Source organism: Salvia splendens, chromosome 12 (assembly GCF_004379255.2).
Source record: "Salvia splendens isolate huo1 chromosome 12, SspV2, whole genome shotgun sequence".
In the NCBI taxonomy this organism is placed as follows: domain Eukaryota; kingdom Viridiplantae; phylum Streptophyta; class Magnoliopsida; order Lamiales; family Lamiaceae; genus Salvia; species Salvia splendens.
In genome coordinates, this window is record NC_056043.1 from 13,313,349 (window position 1) to 13,330,824 (window position 17,476).

Here is a 17,476-nt window from a genome sequence, read left to right on the forward strand (position 1 = left end):
GTGAATATCATGCCTTATCATATTGGTATTCATGATGCTTAAATATCTGAATTAAAAACCCCTAATTAGTATGCTAGTTACTTATATAACAAGCTATTAAGATCTTTTACAATTTGATCTATTTCTCTCTCTATCCTTTTGATTTGACTTCTCAAAAACAAAACAATTTTTTAACATATTTTGCATCATTTTGAAATGTTGACCATCAGATCATCGCAATAATTAAAACACTCCCAAATCAATCATATATAATAAGTTTTGTTAATAAACTTTAGAATATTTTATGTACTTAAATAGAAATGCTGCTATTTGCTATGATTATATAATAAGCCAATAATATAGGCCGTTTTGTTTCCAATATGGGCAACTAAAATTATGGAGGCCCACATAAGTATGGGAAAAGCCTTAATAAAGTATATGTAACATTGGGCTCATTTTACATCTGAATATCAAATGGGCTTAGGCTTATGAGAATTAGGGTATTTAGATATATTTAATTGATGGGGTACATAGATTTATTTATTTCAAAATTGGAATTTATTTAATGTCCTCGCCATACACCCTATTCTTTTCGGGGCTACGAGAAAATTAGTATACATTGAAATTTCTCGAATAATATCGCAACAAGAGTTATTTACTATTTGGAGAAAATACAACTTACTCCCTGTCTACCCCATTGAAAATGATCCATTTTTCTTTTTAGTTGTTTAATCTAAGATGACTCATTACTTTAAAAAAAGAAATTTTTTATTTCTATTTTATTCCTCTTTTTTACTTTATTCTTTCCTCCTAACACGTAAAACTGCATAAAATCTCGTATAGTCCAAAGAACAAGTCATCTTTCTTAGGACGAATGACGAATGGAGTATTTCACTAGAGGTTTACAACATTAAATTTGAGTAAATAATCAACTCACTAGAGCCATTTTAATAGGGTACTAACTAAATAGATATTCAAAACTAGCATACAAATGCTTCATAAAATATGATGACAGTCAAAAATAGCTTTTGCCGATATATATTTTAATTTAAAAAATCTCCCTCCGCCAACTATTTAAGGCACGGATTTTAAGAAATTATTTGACTTTATGAAGAAAAGTAAAGGAAAAAAGTGAGTGGAACGTGAGACCCATTTAAAGTACTCCCTCCGTCCCCAATTAATTGTTCACTCTGGTTACGATACGGATTTTAAGAAATGTAAAGAAAAATATATTAAAAAGTTAGTGGAATATGAGTCTCACCTTTATTTATTGATTTTATAATAAAATGTGAGTGGAACAAGTTAGTGGAATATGTGGCTTACTTACCATTTATAATAAAAGCGAAAGTGGACAATTAATGGGGGACGGACGAAAATGACAAAAGTGGATAATTAATAAAGGATGGAGGAAGTAGTATTTTTATATTGGACTGTGAGTATAAAAAGTTAGTAAAATATGATATCTGCATACTAAAAATGGAATAAAGTAATTGGTTATATAAATTGTGTACACTCCAAAATGACAAAAAGGTTCTTTGAATTGAGGAAATAGATCTTTACATAGAATTATTTATCCTATGGTGAAAAGTGATTAGGTTAAAAAGTTAATGATGACATTGTTATGTCACCACGATGCCTTGCAATATGTTTACTAAGTATTCTGACTCGACTAATGGTAAACCAGTCCGTTCAATTGATCCACAAATTGTTAGCTTCCTCAGTTCATTTGTCGACTTGGTTTTCAAAATAATAAACATAATTCATTATTTACATTATATCTCATTCAACCTATTTATATTATCTTTCAACTTTATTTTATCAATTACTATTATTTTTTTTATCATTATTATTTAAACAAATAGTATATCATCAACTAAAGTTAGTCTTTTATCTACTCATATTTGAGTACTACTACTATAAAGAGTTTTTTCTTGTAACATTCATGTTTAGAATCAAGGGCTATTTAAGTTGGAAAAGGGAGCATCATGTACAAATACGTTGAATACTACTCCCTCCCTTATTTTTACCTCACTTTGATCCGGCACAATTTTAAAAAATATAAAAAAAGAAAGTTGATTAAAAAAGTTAATGATACGTGGATGGAAAAAGTTAGTGAAATGTGATGTACATTAATAAGGGATGAATCGAAATAGAAAATTGGGACATAATGAGGGACGGAGGAAGTATATAACATGATCTTATTCCCCTCAATATCACAATAAAAAGAATAGCATCACAAAATACCAAATCATGACAAAAAAAATATGAGAAGAAAGTTTGTGATAAGAAAATCAAAGGTGGGGGCAACCAACATGAGGTCCATATCTCACAATTCACACCCTAAGGATAAGAAAACAATCCAAATACCTCCACTTCCATTGGTTCCCAAATATTTCTCCTCACTCTCCCATATTTCACTTCCAAAACACACACACTTCTCCCACCAATGGCAGCCACAATGGCCACATCCATGATGGCACTCCTCAACCCCAAATGCTTCACCCCAAAAACCCCCACCACCACCGCCAAGCCCACAAAGCCCCTCCTCTCCCTCCCAAAATTCCTCACCCCCGCCCCCCTCACGGCCCCCGCCGTCGCGGGCGCCGTCTTCGCAGCCCTATCCGCGGCCGAGCCCGCGTTCGCGGCCCAGCAGCTGGCGGAGATCGCGGAGGGCGACAACCGCGGCCTCGCCCTCCTGATCCCGCTCATCCCGGCCATCCTGTGGGTGCTCTACAACATCCTGCAGCCGGCGCTCAACCAGATCAACAAGATGAGGAGCTCCAAGGCCATCATCGCCGGCCTCGGAGGCGGCCTCGCGGCGGCGGGGCTCCTCCACCCGCAGGAGGCGGCAGCGGCGGCAGATGTGGCGGCCGACAACAGGGGGCAGCTCCTGCTTTTTGTGGTGGCGCCGGCGATTGGGTGGGTGCTGTACAACATCTTGCAGCCGGCTTTGAACCAGATTAACAGGATGAGATCGGATTAAATATTTCAATTCTTTTTTGTTTCATTTGCATGGAATTGTACCATTCTATTAATACAAACTCTTTCTTAAACCATTTTCTTGATTTTGATTGCTTTCTTAGTGTTTACATGTGCAATGCTCCATAATAGCCCTGGAAATGTTATTCACTTTGTTGTTGTTGTCGTTGTTTTTATCCATTTTTGGTAAATGACCGAATTTGACGAGTTATAGCTAAAATCACATCTTATTTTTAAAATTCAATCAAACTAATTGATGGATTAACCAATTCAGAAATTTAAAGTTACTATATTTTGTATTAGGAGGTTCATCATAGTTTTGTAACTGAGATAACCTAATTTGACGAGTTTGAAGTTGATCAAACTAAACAATTCAGAATTAAAAAGTATTCGTAAGTGAAAGATTCACACTACTTTTTCCCTATTTTCAAGCATAGTTAATAAAGTATTGTGAGAAAAAAATTAGTAGATAATAGTGAGACTCACATCATTAATTGATTATAAGTAGTTGTGTTTATTATTTGTGTTTGCACCAAATTCTTATTATGCATCAAACCTAATGACTCAAAATAAATTTGATGCATTTTTTTAAGTTAAAAGTAATTACGGTGATTAGTTATTACTTGGTGCAGGTAACAATTGGACACCGAAAAATGGTGGAAATTAGAATTGAAGAACAAATTAATTTTTCATTGAAGAGATCATTGTTTGCATTAAATGTTCAAGTGGAATAGTTATAACTTATAACTTATAATAGTAGTAACAGTTATTATAATAATAATTCGTGATGAGCTGTGACAGTAAACAAACAATTCCTGATATAGATTAATGTAGTTACATAAGGGTACACAATGTAAGTTCAGACCTAGAAATCTTCCAACACTACTAACTATTTTTCTATTTCTCTTCCTTCTATAAAAATCTTAAAATACTAAAAATATTACATCTCCAACAAAAAGCTGCTAAAATTATACTTTTCTATATGTAATTAAACACCAAAATTTAGCAGATGATCAAGTAAGGGAGAAGAAGTAGAAGATACATCTCCAATACGGCTGCAGAAACGCCCCGTCTCCAATGTCTGCCACATCGTGTTAGCTGCTATTCACCGGAAGAAGTCAATCCCGTTCCAGGCCTAGAAAGTGTTCTTGTTTTGCTGTGATTTGGGGAGGCAGATGGTCACTGCAGCTCTAGTTCACAGCTACTCGAACTCAACTTGCTTGGACTGTGTTCTTGGTGGAACGGGTCATCAGTACAATGGACAGAGCTCAGCCGGTGTGAGTAATTCCAACTGCTCTGTTCATCATCACCTCTTCTTTCAATTTCATAAAGAACGTAGATGACCAATAATCATTCGCCAAATTCTTCAAGAAATGCTTCGTATTAGGGCCCATAAGAGCATTGGAGTGTAAGACAATGTAAGGTTCAAGAAAACAGACTAACCATTTTCATCAACTGAATCAGCTCGTTCAACGCGTTTTTGAAGAGGTCTGGATGTGCCATATCAGGAGTAGATTGGATGTCTTGCCTGCAACGATGAGATATGTTCACCTCCATTGTTGAGCCAGGAGTGATGTATGTGTCAATAATATGACGCGCCATATAGATTCTTCTGACATGATCCTCAACTGGGATTTTGTCGAGCTGCAGCAGCTCCACATAGATATGGACACTTTCCCCCGCCAAACAGGTGCAAAAGGATGCAGACGCAGTTCAATATCATCACACGAATGAATATGTAAAGATGAAACGGAAAGAAGAGGAGTTATCTGCGACTGACCTATCTGCAAATTCAACAAACGACTGACGGAATCTTCTGTCCATGAGAAGCTTATCAAAAGGTTCATTAGGATCTATCGACTGTATTGATACCTCTTGTACTAATAGCCCGCTGTCAGGAATGCCGAGGGCTCGGCTCATCATGGAGTAATCCTGTTTGTCCTTTTTCGTCGAGCTCAAAAGTGAGGCAAGTGGTTGTGATATTGACATAGAGAAGAATGCCAGTAGAAGGAAACTTGTCTGCAAAAAAGTGTATGATTATGGAAAATGAAAATCAAGAAATGGAATTGAAGCAAGATCTTAATCGTCTAAACAAACTGTTTAGGCTTACCATGATTAGTAATACGGATCTTGAAATGATTTGGACCAATCTCGTTCAGAGTGTAAGCAACGATCCATACTCCTTTGAAAACAAAATGGCAGACAACATAAGTGAACTGTGGATTCAGTTAAGAGGAAAGTCAATTTTTAGTGTAGAAGGTATAAGAAGAAAATTATATACCAATGCAACAAGCTGAGACGAGAATTCCTCGCCAGAGTTCGTGGAATCTAAACTCGATATGCTGAACTGCTGCAGTGAATCCAACTAAAGCAGCAATATAATGGAAATAACTGGGATGATCCACAGTGTTTTCATGTGGCAGCGGGGGTTTAGAGGCTTGTTCACGTGAAGAACTGCAATACACAGTTTTCCATTTATTACCCAAAAATGTTACAACGCCAATGCACCAAGAGGAATACACTCAGATAATTACGATGGGATGAGTAGATTCATCTAATTGCTTTTCAAGAACCTTAACATTGTTTGGGAAAGAGCACGTCGATATAAATGTAAACTAAAGAAAGTAACTGCACGACACTCACTTCAAGACCTTAAAAAATAACCAGTGGAAGGAATATAAATGACCGGATGGGTGGTAAACGTCTCCTGAGAGGTCATGGGCATCGAGAGGATAAATTATTATGATCCCAAACAAATATCTTTTACGAGTTTCGTGATGGTGAAACAATGGTGTAACAACTTCAAGACCTTAAAAAATAACGTAGATAGATCTCTATTCATTTTACTTTTCATATACAACTTTCATGTTTCAACAAATATATTTTGGTGGAAACCTTTGGAATATCAATCCTAACCAATGTTTTTAAGTCGGTGAATCGAACCGCGTCGCCAGAGGACCGATATATCGACTCAGCCGATATATCGGGCGACTTAGTCGATATATCGATAGTAAGTCGGGCGACTCACCAGACAAGTCGTCCAGGTCCCTCAAGACCGATATATATCGATATATCGGGCGACTTGCCCTTTTACACATGTAAAATATGCAATATATACTTCAAATTACAACAGGAAAAAACACAGCATCATATTGTTCAATGATTTAGTCATGTTCAACGATTTGCATGATAACAACTAACAAGCAATTAAGCAAACTCAAAGCACAGCATCATCCACTTGGAAAGCCCCTGCAGCTGAACCTCCACCACCCTCTTCATCCACCTACCTGTCCGCCTGGCCCAATCTGGAGTGAAGCCCATTAAGTCGTCCTCGACTCGATCAGGCGACTAATCGGTCGAGTCGCGCGATATATCGGACGACTCGAATGTTAGTCGCCTAAGTCGCATCTGGGTGTGTATCGACCCTTGGCCTACCGATACAGGCGATATATCGCGATATATCGGACGACTTACAAACATTGATCCTAACTAAATTTTTTCATACTTTGAACACAATTTCTAGCTAGATTATTTTGTTATTATATACTCAACATCAGCATCTTGCACCCTTTCCATGGAATTCGCCTGTGCGCAAAGTCACAAATGCCCACTGTGATACAAATGCATCATTATATTCCAACAAACAGAGAGATTTTACTTACTTAACGAATAAGTTATACAGTTGAAATGCTTGTGCAACACGGCAGCTCAACAGCAAGCCAAATCCTAATGGACCTTCAACCCAAACTGGGAGCAGACAAACAATTAGGTATAAACTAATGCATGACCAATGCCTAAATGGCAATCAATAGACAACATGTTACAAGAAGATGCACATAGTCATGCTGTAGTAAAATTACCAGCCCATATATAGCAAGAACTCCACCAATGCTTCCTTCTGTACCTCACATAACCGAAGGCCATCTGTATGGACCACATTCAACACAAACAAAGATATAGGGGAAAAGAAAAGTACATCTTGAAACATCAAAATTTGATCAGGGAAAAGAGTTACTTATCCAAAGAGAAAAAAATACCACAATCAACAATAGAAGGTTGAAGCTGGCAATAACTTGTATTGCTACAAGCCAAAAGCCACTGCCTTTAGGTCTCGGGATCTTGTGAATAAGATAGGGGACACCAGCCTTTACGAGAAGCCTGTAACAGAAAAGCCATTTTTTTCATCTCAATAGTCTTGTATATATGTACAACATTGATCATGTCATTACTTCCACACACATAGTCCACATTGTTTTAAAGAAACGTGGCTAATTAGAAACGGAACTCCCTATCTGGACTTGGATTTCCTTCCTCTACTGCTATGCAAGGCAGTTTCCACCAACATATTGTTTAAAAGATTCAATTTCATTAGCACAGTCTTTCCTTCTTACTGCAATCCTGAACACTAACACAAATTTCCAACACATTTTTCAACCAACACATTTTCACCCAAATTCGACAACTGGTAACAAGAAAATAACTATGAAATCCCTAGAAGTAGCTTATTTTAGCATTTGAACTCCTTATTCATTTGGGATATAATCCCATCTAAAGCTCGTTAGCATTCAACACTAAAAACATTTAATCAGTCGTCAATTAACAGTATTCTGCATACAAAATCAAGTTATGTGCTATAAATTAAGTAGCAAAATCCTCAGGGCTACACAAGAAACAACAATTTCCAATTCCCCCACAAAATCAAGCAATTAAAATTGATCAGTAATGTTAATCTCAACACAAAATCCGACTTCCAATCAACCAAAACAGGAAAATCCCCAAGCTCATAACTCATTATAAAGCTGCAACTATCGAAAGCACCTAAACAAATATCTTTTCATAACAAACAATAATTTCAAAAAAGGCACAAAGATGAATATATCGGAGAATTACAGTATAACAGATAGTATAGTGATTGAGATGGCAACGTAGTCGCTGGGGCAGCTCCTCTGACAGCACAAATCGCCATTGTCAGATTTCAGCTGTTCTTCCCTGAACTACACGTCAACTGTTTGCAGAAATGTCGCAGAAATCAAGTCGAATTCCACGACCCCTTTTTCCATCTCTACTTTCATCAAAATAATTGGGCTTCTAAAATTAGTTCCACGATAATACTAAAAACTTCCTAGAATAATTTTACTACCCCGTCCCACAAAGTTTGTCCTAGTTTAACTCGAACGTATATTTTAAAAAATTATTTGACTTATATTAAATGAAGATGTGTAGTGGAATAAGGGTCTCACGTGAAAGAGAACGAAATGTGTATTTAATGTTTATTTTTGAAAAGATTCCAATTATGATAAGATTTGTGGAACGAACTAAAATGATAAAATGAAACAAACTTTTATGGAAGGAGGGAGTAACAAATAATTTCAAAAAATTGCTTGATTTTGGAAAGTAAAAATAAATGGAAAAAGTTAAGTACTACTTTACTATTTTTAAAATAGATTATGAATAAAAAATTAGTTGAATATGGAGTATGTATATAAAAATAAAAAAAATACTACTCCAAAAATACTACTTACCAAATACAGTAAATTTTAAATCACGTAACAATCTAAAATAATAAAATAGAATTTTAAATAGTGAATAGAGGGAGTATAAAAAAATATGGAGTACTATTATTTTCCTATGACGAATACTTCTAAACAATATTAAAGTAAAGAAAGTATTGTTCTCTCTTCTAATTTTAAATAAAACAAGTGACAATATCATGATATTTTAAATAAAACAAGTGACAATATCATGATATTTATATAATGAATAATTTTGAAGATATAAAATCCAATGCAATAAAATTTAGACAAAGAAAAATCAAACCAATGCAACTGAAAGAGTAATCGGCCTATTGAAATGGAAACAACTATGGCGTGCGTCAAACGTTTCAGCCATAGTTGGATTCCAAGAGTAATCGGCCTATTGAAATGACGTCCAAATGCTCATCAAAGACCGCCAATGTCTTCGTCTTTGAAAGAGGTTCGCGTGAGTATCTTGCACGCCTCAATCGGAATCGGAGTCTGTTGGAGAGAGTTATGATCAATTTACTATAGCCGCACAGAAGAGAGAGTGAATCCGGAGAAAACGCGCGAGCGGGCAAAATGAAACATGGAAATCGCCCGGGCGGGTGTTTTGCACGCTTTTGCACATTTGGAAAGAAAGTTCGCCCGGGCGGGCGTTTTGCCACTTTCTAAAACGTCCAGTCGGGCGTCGGCACTATTTTGGCCGATTTTTACTTATTTTGGACCATTTTCTTGGGATTCCAACCCTAGCTATAAATACCATTTGTAAGACTTTTAGAAAATGTTTTTAGTGTTCTCGGGCATTTTCTATAAAACTCGGGTTCACTTAGTTATAGCTTGATGAAACCAGTTTTTATGAGAAATATATTTCGGCATGTGTCCACTGAGTACATAAAGTACTCAGCCCTGCATATGTTTTAAAAATGAGCAGGTTAAGCGGGGATGAAGAAGGGCGGTGTTGAGTAGATGTGGTGAATGTGTTTCGGTAGTATAATGCTCGGATGAATCGTGTCTCCATACACGACACGGTGTCATTCTGTCTTCACTCTTCCCTGCAATGTAAAAGTTGAACTTATGTTCTGATATATTTTCCCAGTCATTCCAAATCTGATTTCGTTCATTTCAGTCATGCCAAGGTTTCCCCTTTCTTCCCCGCTTCTTTAATTTTCCCCTAGTTGCGATAAACCACGTTTGTTATCCCTAGCAAAGTGCGGTCGTGACAGAGTGGTATCAGAGCAATTTTTCTTTCCGCTCTGGACCCAAGAGTCTAGGGGTGTGTGCATTCGGGTTTCGGTTCGATTTTTCGCCCAAACCGAACCGAACCCGAAAACCGAAAAACCAAAAATCGAAAAGCCGAAAAACAGAACTTAAAAAACCTAATTAAACCAAAAAACCGAAATTATATAAAAATCCGAAAAATCGAAAAACCTAAAACTGAAAAACCGAATAATCTAAACCGAAAATCTGAACAGAAAATTTCAACAATTACAAACAATAACATTGATATTATCCATAATCCATCAAGGCATCAACCAACAAATACAAATATGCAATCCACGTTCCACAATAAAAAAACATCAACCAAAATGTCTTCAATAGTTTCAAAAGGCAAAAACTAATAATTAGCAGCTGCCATTTAACTCTGCTAAACATGGTAAAACTTAAACATCTAAATGAACTCAAATCCTCAATGAGTCAATGTATTAACTCCCCATACTCCTCAGGAAAATAAAAATCTAATAATCAACTGCTCATAAAGAAATTTAACTGAGAGAATCTGGAAAAAAAATTCATTGGCAGAATTTGAAACAAAAGGTAATAATCAATTAATCATACTTCTATATTAGGAACTAGATAACTTAATAAATAAATGTTGAATTATTAGAGGGATGGAGGAAGTTTCAGCTGTTGGTTTAGGGGTGCAATTGAAGGTGTAAGCAGAGTTTTACCTAGAGTCGGAGATGTGGAGACACTGGCGTGAAGCCATGGATGGGCGTCGGCGTGGTGCGTGAGACAAACCTTCTGAGTTGGGCCGGAGGTGGAAGGGCGACAAGCGATGGCTTGGAGGGGGGTCGGGCCGGAGCTGGAGGGGCGACAGGCGACGGCTTGGAGGGGGTCGGGCGACAGACGACGGACGACGACTTGGAGCTGGTGGTGAATTTGGTGGAGGAATTTAGGGTTAGAGAGAGAGAGGAGAGCGGCGGACTGAAACTGATTCACAGAACGTGATGTTTCAACTTTCAATTTAGGGCTTTGTAGAAATTAATGAATTCAAAATATCGAACTGAATTTGGGAGAATGAAGATCATTATTGATCATTCAAAACCTGTGTTTACAAATCTAAGAACAAGCTATTTATAGAAGAAGCTGACTAACATCTCAACCAACTTCTAACTAATTCGTAACTAACATCTTTCATTCACACTTGCTGACTCATTGCTGACTCACGGCTGATTAGATGCCAGCTATGTGACAGCTGGACGTGGATATTTCTCATGCACAAGCTTCTTCATCCATGCACGCGTGCTCCTCTTCCATGCATGCACTTTGTTATCTTCAACATGCCCCGTCAAGATGGACTATACAAGCTATTGAAGTTCATCTTGTCAAGTATAGATTGAAAGGTCGTATCTCCCAATGGTTTGGTGAAGATGTCCGCAATTTGGAGGTTATTCCTGACATGTAAGGGCTTGATAATGCCTTGTATAAATCTTTCTCTAACCGTGTGACAATCAATTTCTATATGCTTCGTTCTCTCATGAAAAACTAGATTAGAGCATATGTGAATTGTCGATTGGTTGTCACAATATAAAGGCACTGCTCTTTCTGTCTTTACTCCAAATTCTTCAAGTAGAGTTTTAGCCCACACAACTTCACAGGTTGCTTGTGCCATGGCTCGATACTCTGCCTCGGCAGATGACCTAGAGATTGTATTTTGCTTCTTGGCTTTCCATGAAATCAAAGATTTGCCAATGAATAAGCAATATCCAGTCATAGTCTTCCTTGTATCTTGGCACGCTGCCCAATCTGCATCTGAAAAAATGCTTAACACAGGCTTGCTGCTGCTAGAGAAGAAGAGTCCATGACCTGGGGTTCTTTTCAGATATCTTAGAACTTTCTCAGCCGCATGCCAATGATCTATACAGGGTTTTGAAACATATTGGCTTAATTTGTGTACGGCATAGGTAATATCTGGTCTAGTAATGCATAAATATAGAAGTCTTCCAATCAATATTCTATATTTAGATGGATCTTCTAGCAAAGGACCAGATTCTAACTGTAATTTCTTCATGGGATCCATAGGTGTTGTTGAGGGTTTACAGTCCAGAAGTCTTGCATCATTGATCAAGTCCATAGCATATTTCCTTTGTGATATTTGGATTCCCTTTTTATTCCTTGCAATCTCAGCCTAGAAAATACTTAGGCACTCCCAAATCTTTGAACTTGAAATGCTTTGACAGAAAGTCCTTGAAATTTTCAGTCATCTGTAGGTCTGTGGTTGCCACCAAAATATCATCCACATAGACTACTATACCAAAGAAACCTGTTGCATCATTTTTGTAGAAGAAGGAATGATCAGAGGTTGATTGATGTAGTCCAAATTCTCTCAGAACTTCTGATAATTTGAGGTACCACTACCTAGAGGCTTGTTTGAGTCCATATGGAGATTTCTTTAATTTACAGACTAATGTTGAGTCAGGAGTGGCCCCTTCAACAACAAGTTTGTCAACCTGAAGACCTGGTGGAATAGAAATGTAAATCTCTTCCTCTAGATCACCATATAGGAAAGCATTGTTAACATCTAAATGGCTAAGTGACCAGCCATAAATAGCGGCTAAAGCAAGCATCATCTTCACTATTGTGAGTTTGGCAATAGGAGAGAATGTGTCCAAAAAATCAACTCCCTCAAGTTGTGTGAAGCCCTTGGCCACAAGCCTAGCTTTGTATCTCTCCACAGTGGCATCTGCATGATGTACCAGGTGTTATTTCTGATCAAGGCTAACAACTCATCTTTCATAGCCAACTGCCACTCTTTAATTTCAGAGGCTTGTGTATATGTGTGGGGTTCATATATAGCAGACATGATGATGATGTATTTGAGGTACTCGGGAGAGGGATGGGACAAGCTGAAGTGAGCAGAGATGGGATAGAGGGAAGAAGAAGCAACAAAGTTGCAGATATAATCAGTTAAGTGTGAAGGAGATTTTGTGAGTCTGCCAGATTTTGTTACGGTGGGAGTAGAGGGATTAGTATGAGGATAAGTTACAGGATTTGGAGGGGGTGAGAGTATAGGTATAGATGTATCAGAAGTGGTGGAGAGAGGGGGGTTGCTCTGATACCATATTAGAAATGAGTCACTCACCCCTTAAAAGACCTTATAAGGGGGAGGGTTATCCATACTTTTATAGGTGAGCTAGGATCGTTACCAAGTCGATGTGGGACAAGATATTAAGAATTTAAACACGCCCCCTCACGTGTGGGCCGGAATGACACATCGGACTTCCATCACGTGGGTAGGCAAGAGGAGAGATAAAGAGATAAAATCCATTATCGACTTGGGCCCGCTCTGATACCATGTAGAAATTAATGAATTCAAAACATCGACCTGAATTTGGGAGAATGAAGATCTTTATTGATCATTCAAAACCTGTGTTTACAAATCTAAGAACAAGCTACTTATAGAAGAAGCTGACTAACATCTCAACCAACTTCTAACTAATTCGTAACTAACATCTTTCATTCACACTTGCTGAATCATTGCTGACTCACGGTTGACTAGATGCCAGTTATGTGACAGCTGGACGTGAATATTTCTCATGCACAAGCTTCTTCATCCATGCACGCCTGCTCCTCTTCCATGCATGCACTTCGCTATCTTCAACAGGCTTTAATTTTTTAGTATAATTAAATAATATATATATATATATATAATTAAATATAATTCGTATTTTGGTTATTTAATTTTTTTTTCAGACCGAACCGAACCGAAAAATAAAAAATTTTCAAATTTTAAAAGTGAACCGAACCGCATTTTAAATTTTCGGTTTGGATCGGTTCGGTTTTTTGCTCACCCCTACAAGAGTCTTCCTTCAGTCTTAGTCTAGATTCGTATCCCTAGACTAAAAGGTTAAGCGCCAAAGGCTCAACACCCTGACTCGTCCCGCTCAACCAAGAAAAGAGGTAACTTTTAAGTTTTTGAAAAGAAAGAGAAGTAGACAGGTTCTATCCAGATAAGGAAGAGGAAACATATTCCCTTCTAAGGGACAGAATTCAGAAAAAAAGGAAAATGTGTTTTGAGAAAAAAGTGAGCTTTGAAATTTAAAATTTATTGTTATTTTTTTTCACATCAAAGTGTTTTGATATTTGAACTAAGAAAAATAGTTTATTCTCAATGTGAAAGTTTTTACGATGTTGTTTGCTTTCTGTGAAAAGTTTAAATTGTTTGAAAGAGAAGATTATCTTTTATGAGTCGAACTTTTAGAGCATGAGTCCTATGAACTGAGGAGTTTCTCACACAACGTAGAATACTTTAGGATGCATGCCTTCCTTCTAGAAGAATATCGTTTACTTTACTCTCTATTTATTTAACTTTTAAACATCAATTAAACTTTGTGTAAAAAAAATGTACTCCATCAAGTAGCTTAGGATACATTTTAGTACTTATTTCATAGAAAATTCAACGTATCCTTTTTTTTTCTTTTGGCAACAATGTAAGTGATACCAAGGTCTAACTTGGGTTTAACAATTCTCATAGTCAAATTCATCAAACTTATATTTAAAAGCCCATCTACTAACTTGGCCCACATCCCAAAAGCCCATTAAAAGAAACGTAACTGCTACACAGGTCCTCATTGAACATAAAGGAAAGAATTCATGCCGGAAGAGACGCCGTATTAAACACCATTTGATCAAATTTATTCAGTATATCTCGTAATAAGAGACACTAAATGTCTCATCTGATCACGACTATCCAAAAACTGGATGTCTTCCATATTTATTTTAAATTTTAATATCAATCATGCAAGCCCACCATATGACATACAGTAATCATTAAACCTTGATGGGAATTGCTCTAAGAAGGGTTTTCTTCTGCAGGTGCTAGTCCAAACACATCTTCTCTTTGGAATTTTTTGGATTCTGCCCCTTTTTCAAGCTTCCAATCGAAGTTGAGACACATCGTTGCCACCATGCAGTGCAACATACGGCTAGCTAGTGGCATGCCCGGGCAAATTCTCCGTCCTGAACCAAATGGAATTAGCTCCAAATGTTGCCCTCCAAAATTTATGTCGTTATTTAAAAATCGTTCAGGCTTGAAGCTCTCCGGATCGTTCCAGATGCTTGGGTCTCTCATGATTGCCCAAACATTGACAAATATTTTAGAATTTTTGGGGATTATATAGTCATTGAGTTGCGCTTCATCCTCCGCGACATGAGGAGCTAAGAGGTGATGGCGGAACACTTCATTGATGGTAGCTTGCAAGTATTGGAGTCTTGAGATGTCTGATTCTTCCACGATGCTTTTCTCTCCAATAACACTCTTCAGCTCTGCTTTCAGCTTTCCCATTTTGTCGGGGTGGATCGGGTAGTAGTTCCACCATTGCCCACTCTGTCGTGGCCGCACTTGATTCTAATCCTGCAATAATTAAATCCTGACATATACAGTACTCGTGTGTTTTAGAATAACGGTTTGTAAACATGGAAAAGTTAAAGAAAAGAGTAAATATATACTATTATTCTCACCACAAACAAATGCTTGATTTCTTTAATGCTCAAATCATACTCATTCCCTTGGGAGAGGTCTAGGAGGGTTTCAAGGAAATCACTCTTCTTGTGGTGAGACGACGTCATTCTTTCCTGCAGTCGTTGGTCGATGAGGCTCTGGACTAACTCAAGCAAGCTCCCGAGGTGATGAGTGACCTTTCGCCTCATCCCCTGTGGATCCAAAGGAGCAAAGATGGGGAAGAAATCTGCAACATTGGGAACTCCCATATACCTTGTGATGGCCTTACTATGCTCTTTGAATTCCTTATTTATAACACCATATTGGATGATTTCAATGGAGAAAAGGGTAGCAAACGTGAGGTTGGACATGGTGGTGAAGGTGCCTTCTCCAACGTTCATAGGGCGGCCATCGCCACTTCACATGTTGATTTAGTCGTTGAGCTTCCGCAGCCTCTCTCGCCGGATAATCTGAGTGGCTTGGAGAGCTTGACTGTAGAAGAGTTTCTCTCTGGCTATTCGCCGGATCTTTTTCCATATGTCTGAGGCGGCGGGGAGCATGGCCATCGAGACGTCGTCGTCGCCGTGCACGCACACTGCGTTGGGAGTGAAGGGCATCGAGAAGACGTAGCCGTGTTTTTGAAGGACTTCTTTAGCCGTCTCGGGCGACGTGGCCACGACGACGGATTGGTTCCCGAGCTTGAGGAACATCAAGGGGCCGTATGTTTTGGAGAGGTTAGCGAGGTACTTGTGAGGGTTTGGGCCGAGTTGTAGCATGTTGCCGATGATCGGAAGACAAGGCGGCCGCGGAGGGAACTTGTGTCGCTGCCGCCGCCGCCTCGAGTCGGACCACCTTGTGTAGATTAACCATGCGGCTACCAAGGCAAGGGAAACAAGAACCGAAGCTTGCATTTTTTTTGTGGGTTGTTTGCATGTCTATCTTTCCAAGGAGATTGGAATTTTATAGAGCTTGGTTAACCAATGCCGATCATATTTTGAAATTGATAAAAATTTAATTAGGTTGGACATATTCTATTGATTACTATTGTGCTTGAGAAAAATACACATTATTAGTATTATTCAACTATTGACTAACTATATAAAGGAAATTATTATTTAAATTATTGTGTTTGGTTGACTTATAGTTCAATTTCTCAAAATTAAATTACTAGTAGTACTTTTTTTACAATTATCCCATAAGACTAATGTTTTGGTTAAACATAGCTATGTTTTGGTGAATTAATAAATGCTTTCATACAATAGTTTCAAACATACGCCTTGCATTGTACAAACCGAAAATCCAACAATAAATATCCAAGTATATGATGTCTATGAAATTAATAAATGCTTTCATTCAATAGTTTCAAACTTCTTCTTGAATGATGTTACCCAAAGTCCAATTAAATCCCAACCGTAATGACTTATAAAAGGTCTACTTTTTAACTTAATTAGATTAAGATATGAGAGTTGGCTAATAGAATCAAGTGTAAATTGAATTCTTCGGAGTTGATATTATTAGTTCCTGGATCTGAATAGAATCAAGTGTAAATTGAATCTTATTCATGCAAAGATTTCGAGGAATGAAATCCTACTTTTCACACGTTCTATCAATGTCTCAACCTTTCCATTAGTAAAAACAACCCTTTTAAATTATTGGATGAATATAGAGAGATATCTACTCAACATCAAAGTTTAATTCAAATTGATTGTGGAATTTTAAACCATTACCCAATCCGCATTGCCAATACTTAGCTTAGTTAGTCAGCTGTCTGTGCCAACGAGCTTCTGAAGAACTTACTCAATTTCGAGTTTTAGTATGACAGAACAATGTCTAATTTCAACTCCAACTTCGTGCAAAAAAAATAAGAAAATGATTTTGAAAGTTGAAACATTATTGAAATATTTCAACAGCTGGATTTATTTGCAAAAATGCTGAAACATTGTGATTGAATAACCACTAATTTCTTGTTTGAACTCGCAAATTGTTCATTCAAGTATAGAGATTCTTCTAATGTAGTGAGTTTATATGTATACTAAAGATCAACCACCCATCTTGTCATTATTAAAAAAATCTGCATTGGATTAAATGATTAATTTAGTCAAAATTATTTATACTCAGGGATATGGTGCCTTGCTTCCTGTGATTGGATGGGAACACCTTTTCAGAAGTTCGTCAAGAAGTTATGGAGCTCCTCTCTTCTATGTGATCTTAATACTCCATTTTGTGGCTCGGAAACAAAGTTATCTTCCGAAAGAAGGAACTTAAAAGGGAATTTCGAGAA

General features: G+C 37.4%; 1 protein-coding gene and 2 pseudogenes across 1 annotated transcript; 1 reads left to right on the forward strand and 2 right to left on the reverse strand.

The window, feature by feature from the left end:
* Window positions 1-2,337: 2,337 nt before the first annotated feature.
* On the forward strand, window positions 2,338-3,032 carry LOC121757056 (photosystem II core complex proteins psbY, chloroplastic-like). The gene has a single exon (XM_042152530.1). The coding sequence runs from the start codon at window positions 2,426-2,428 to the stop codon at window positions 2,960-2,962; it is 537 nt and encodes a 178-aa protein (XP_042008464.1). The 5' UTR covers window positions 2,338-2,425; the 3' UTR covers window positions 2,963-3,032.
* Window positions 3,033-3,759: 727 nt separating this feature from the next.
* On the reverse strand, window positions 3,760-7,924 carry LOC121759704 (annotated as a pseudogene).
* A 6,501-nt stretch (window positions 7,925-14,425) lies between these two features.
* LOC121758397 lies at window positions 14,426-16,106 on the reverse strand (annotated as a pseudogene).
* Window positions 16,107-17,476: the final 1,370 nt, after the last annotated feature.

Bases quoted from the DNA above. Each gene is read 5' to 3' on its own strand.
- LOC121757056 (XM_042152530.1), top strand. From the start codon at position 2,426: ATGGCAGCCACAATGGCCACATCCATGATGGCACTCCTCAACCCCAAA.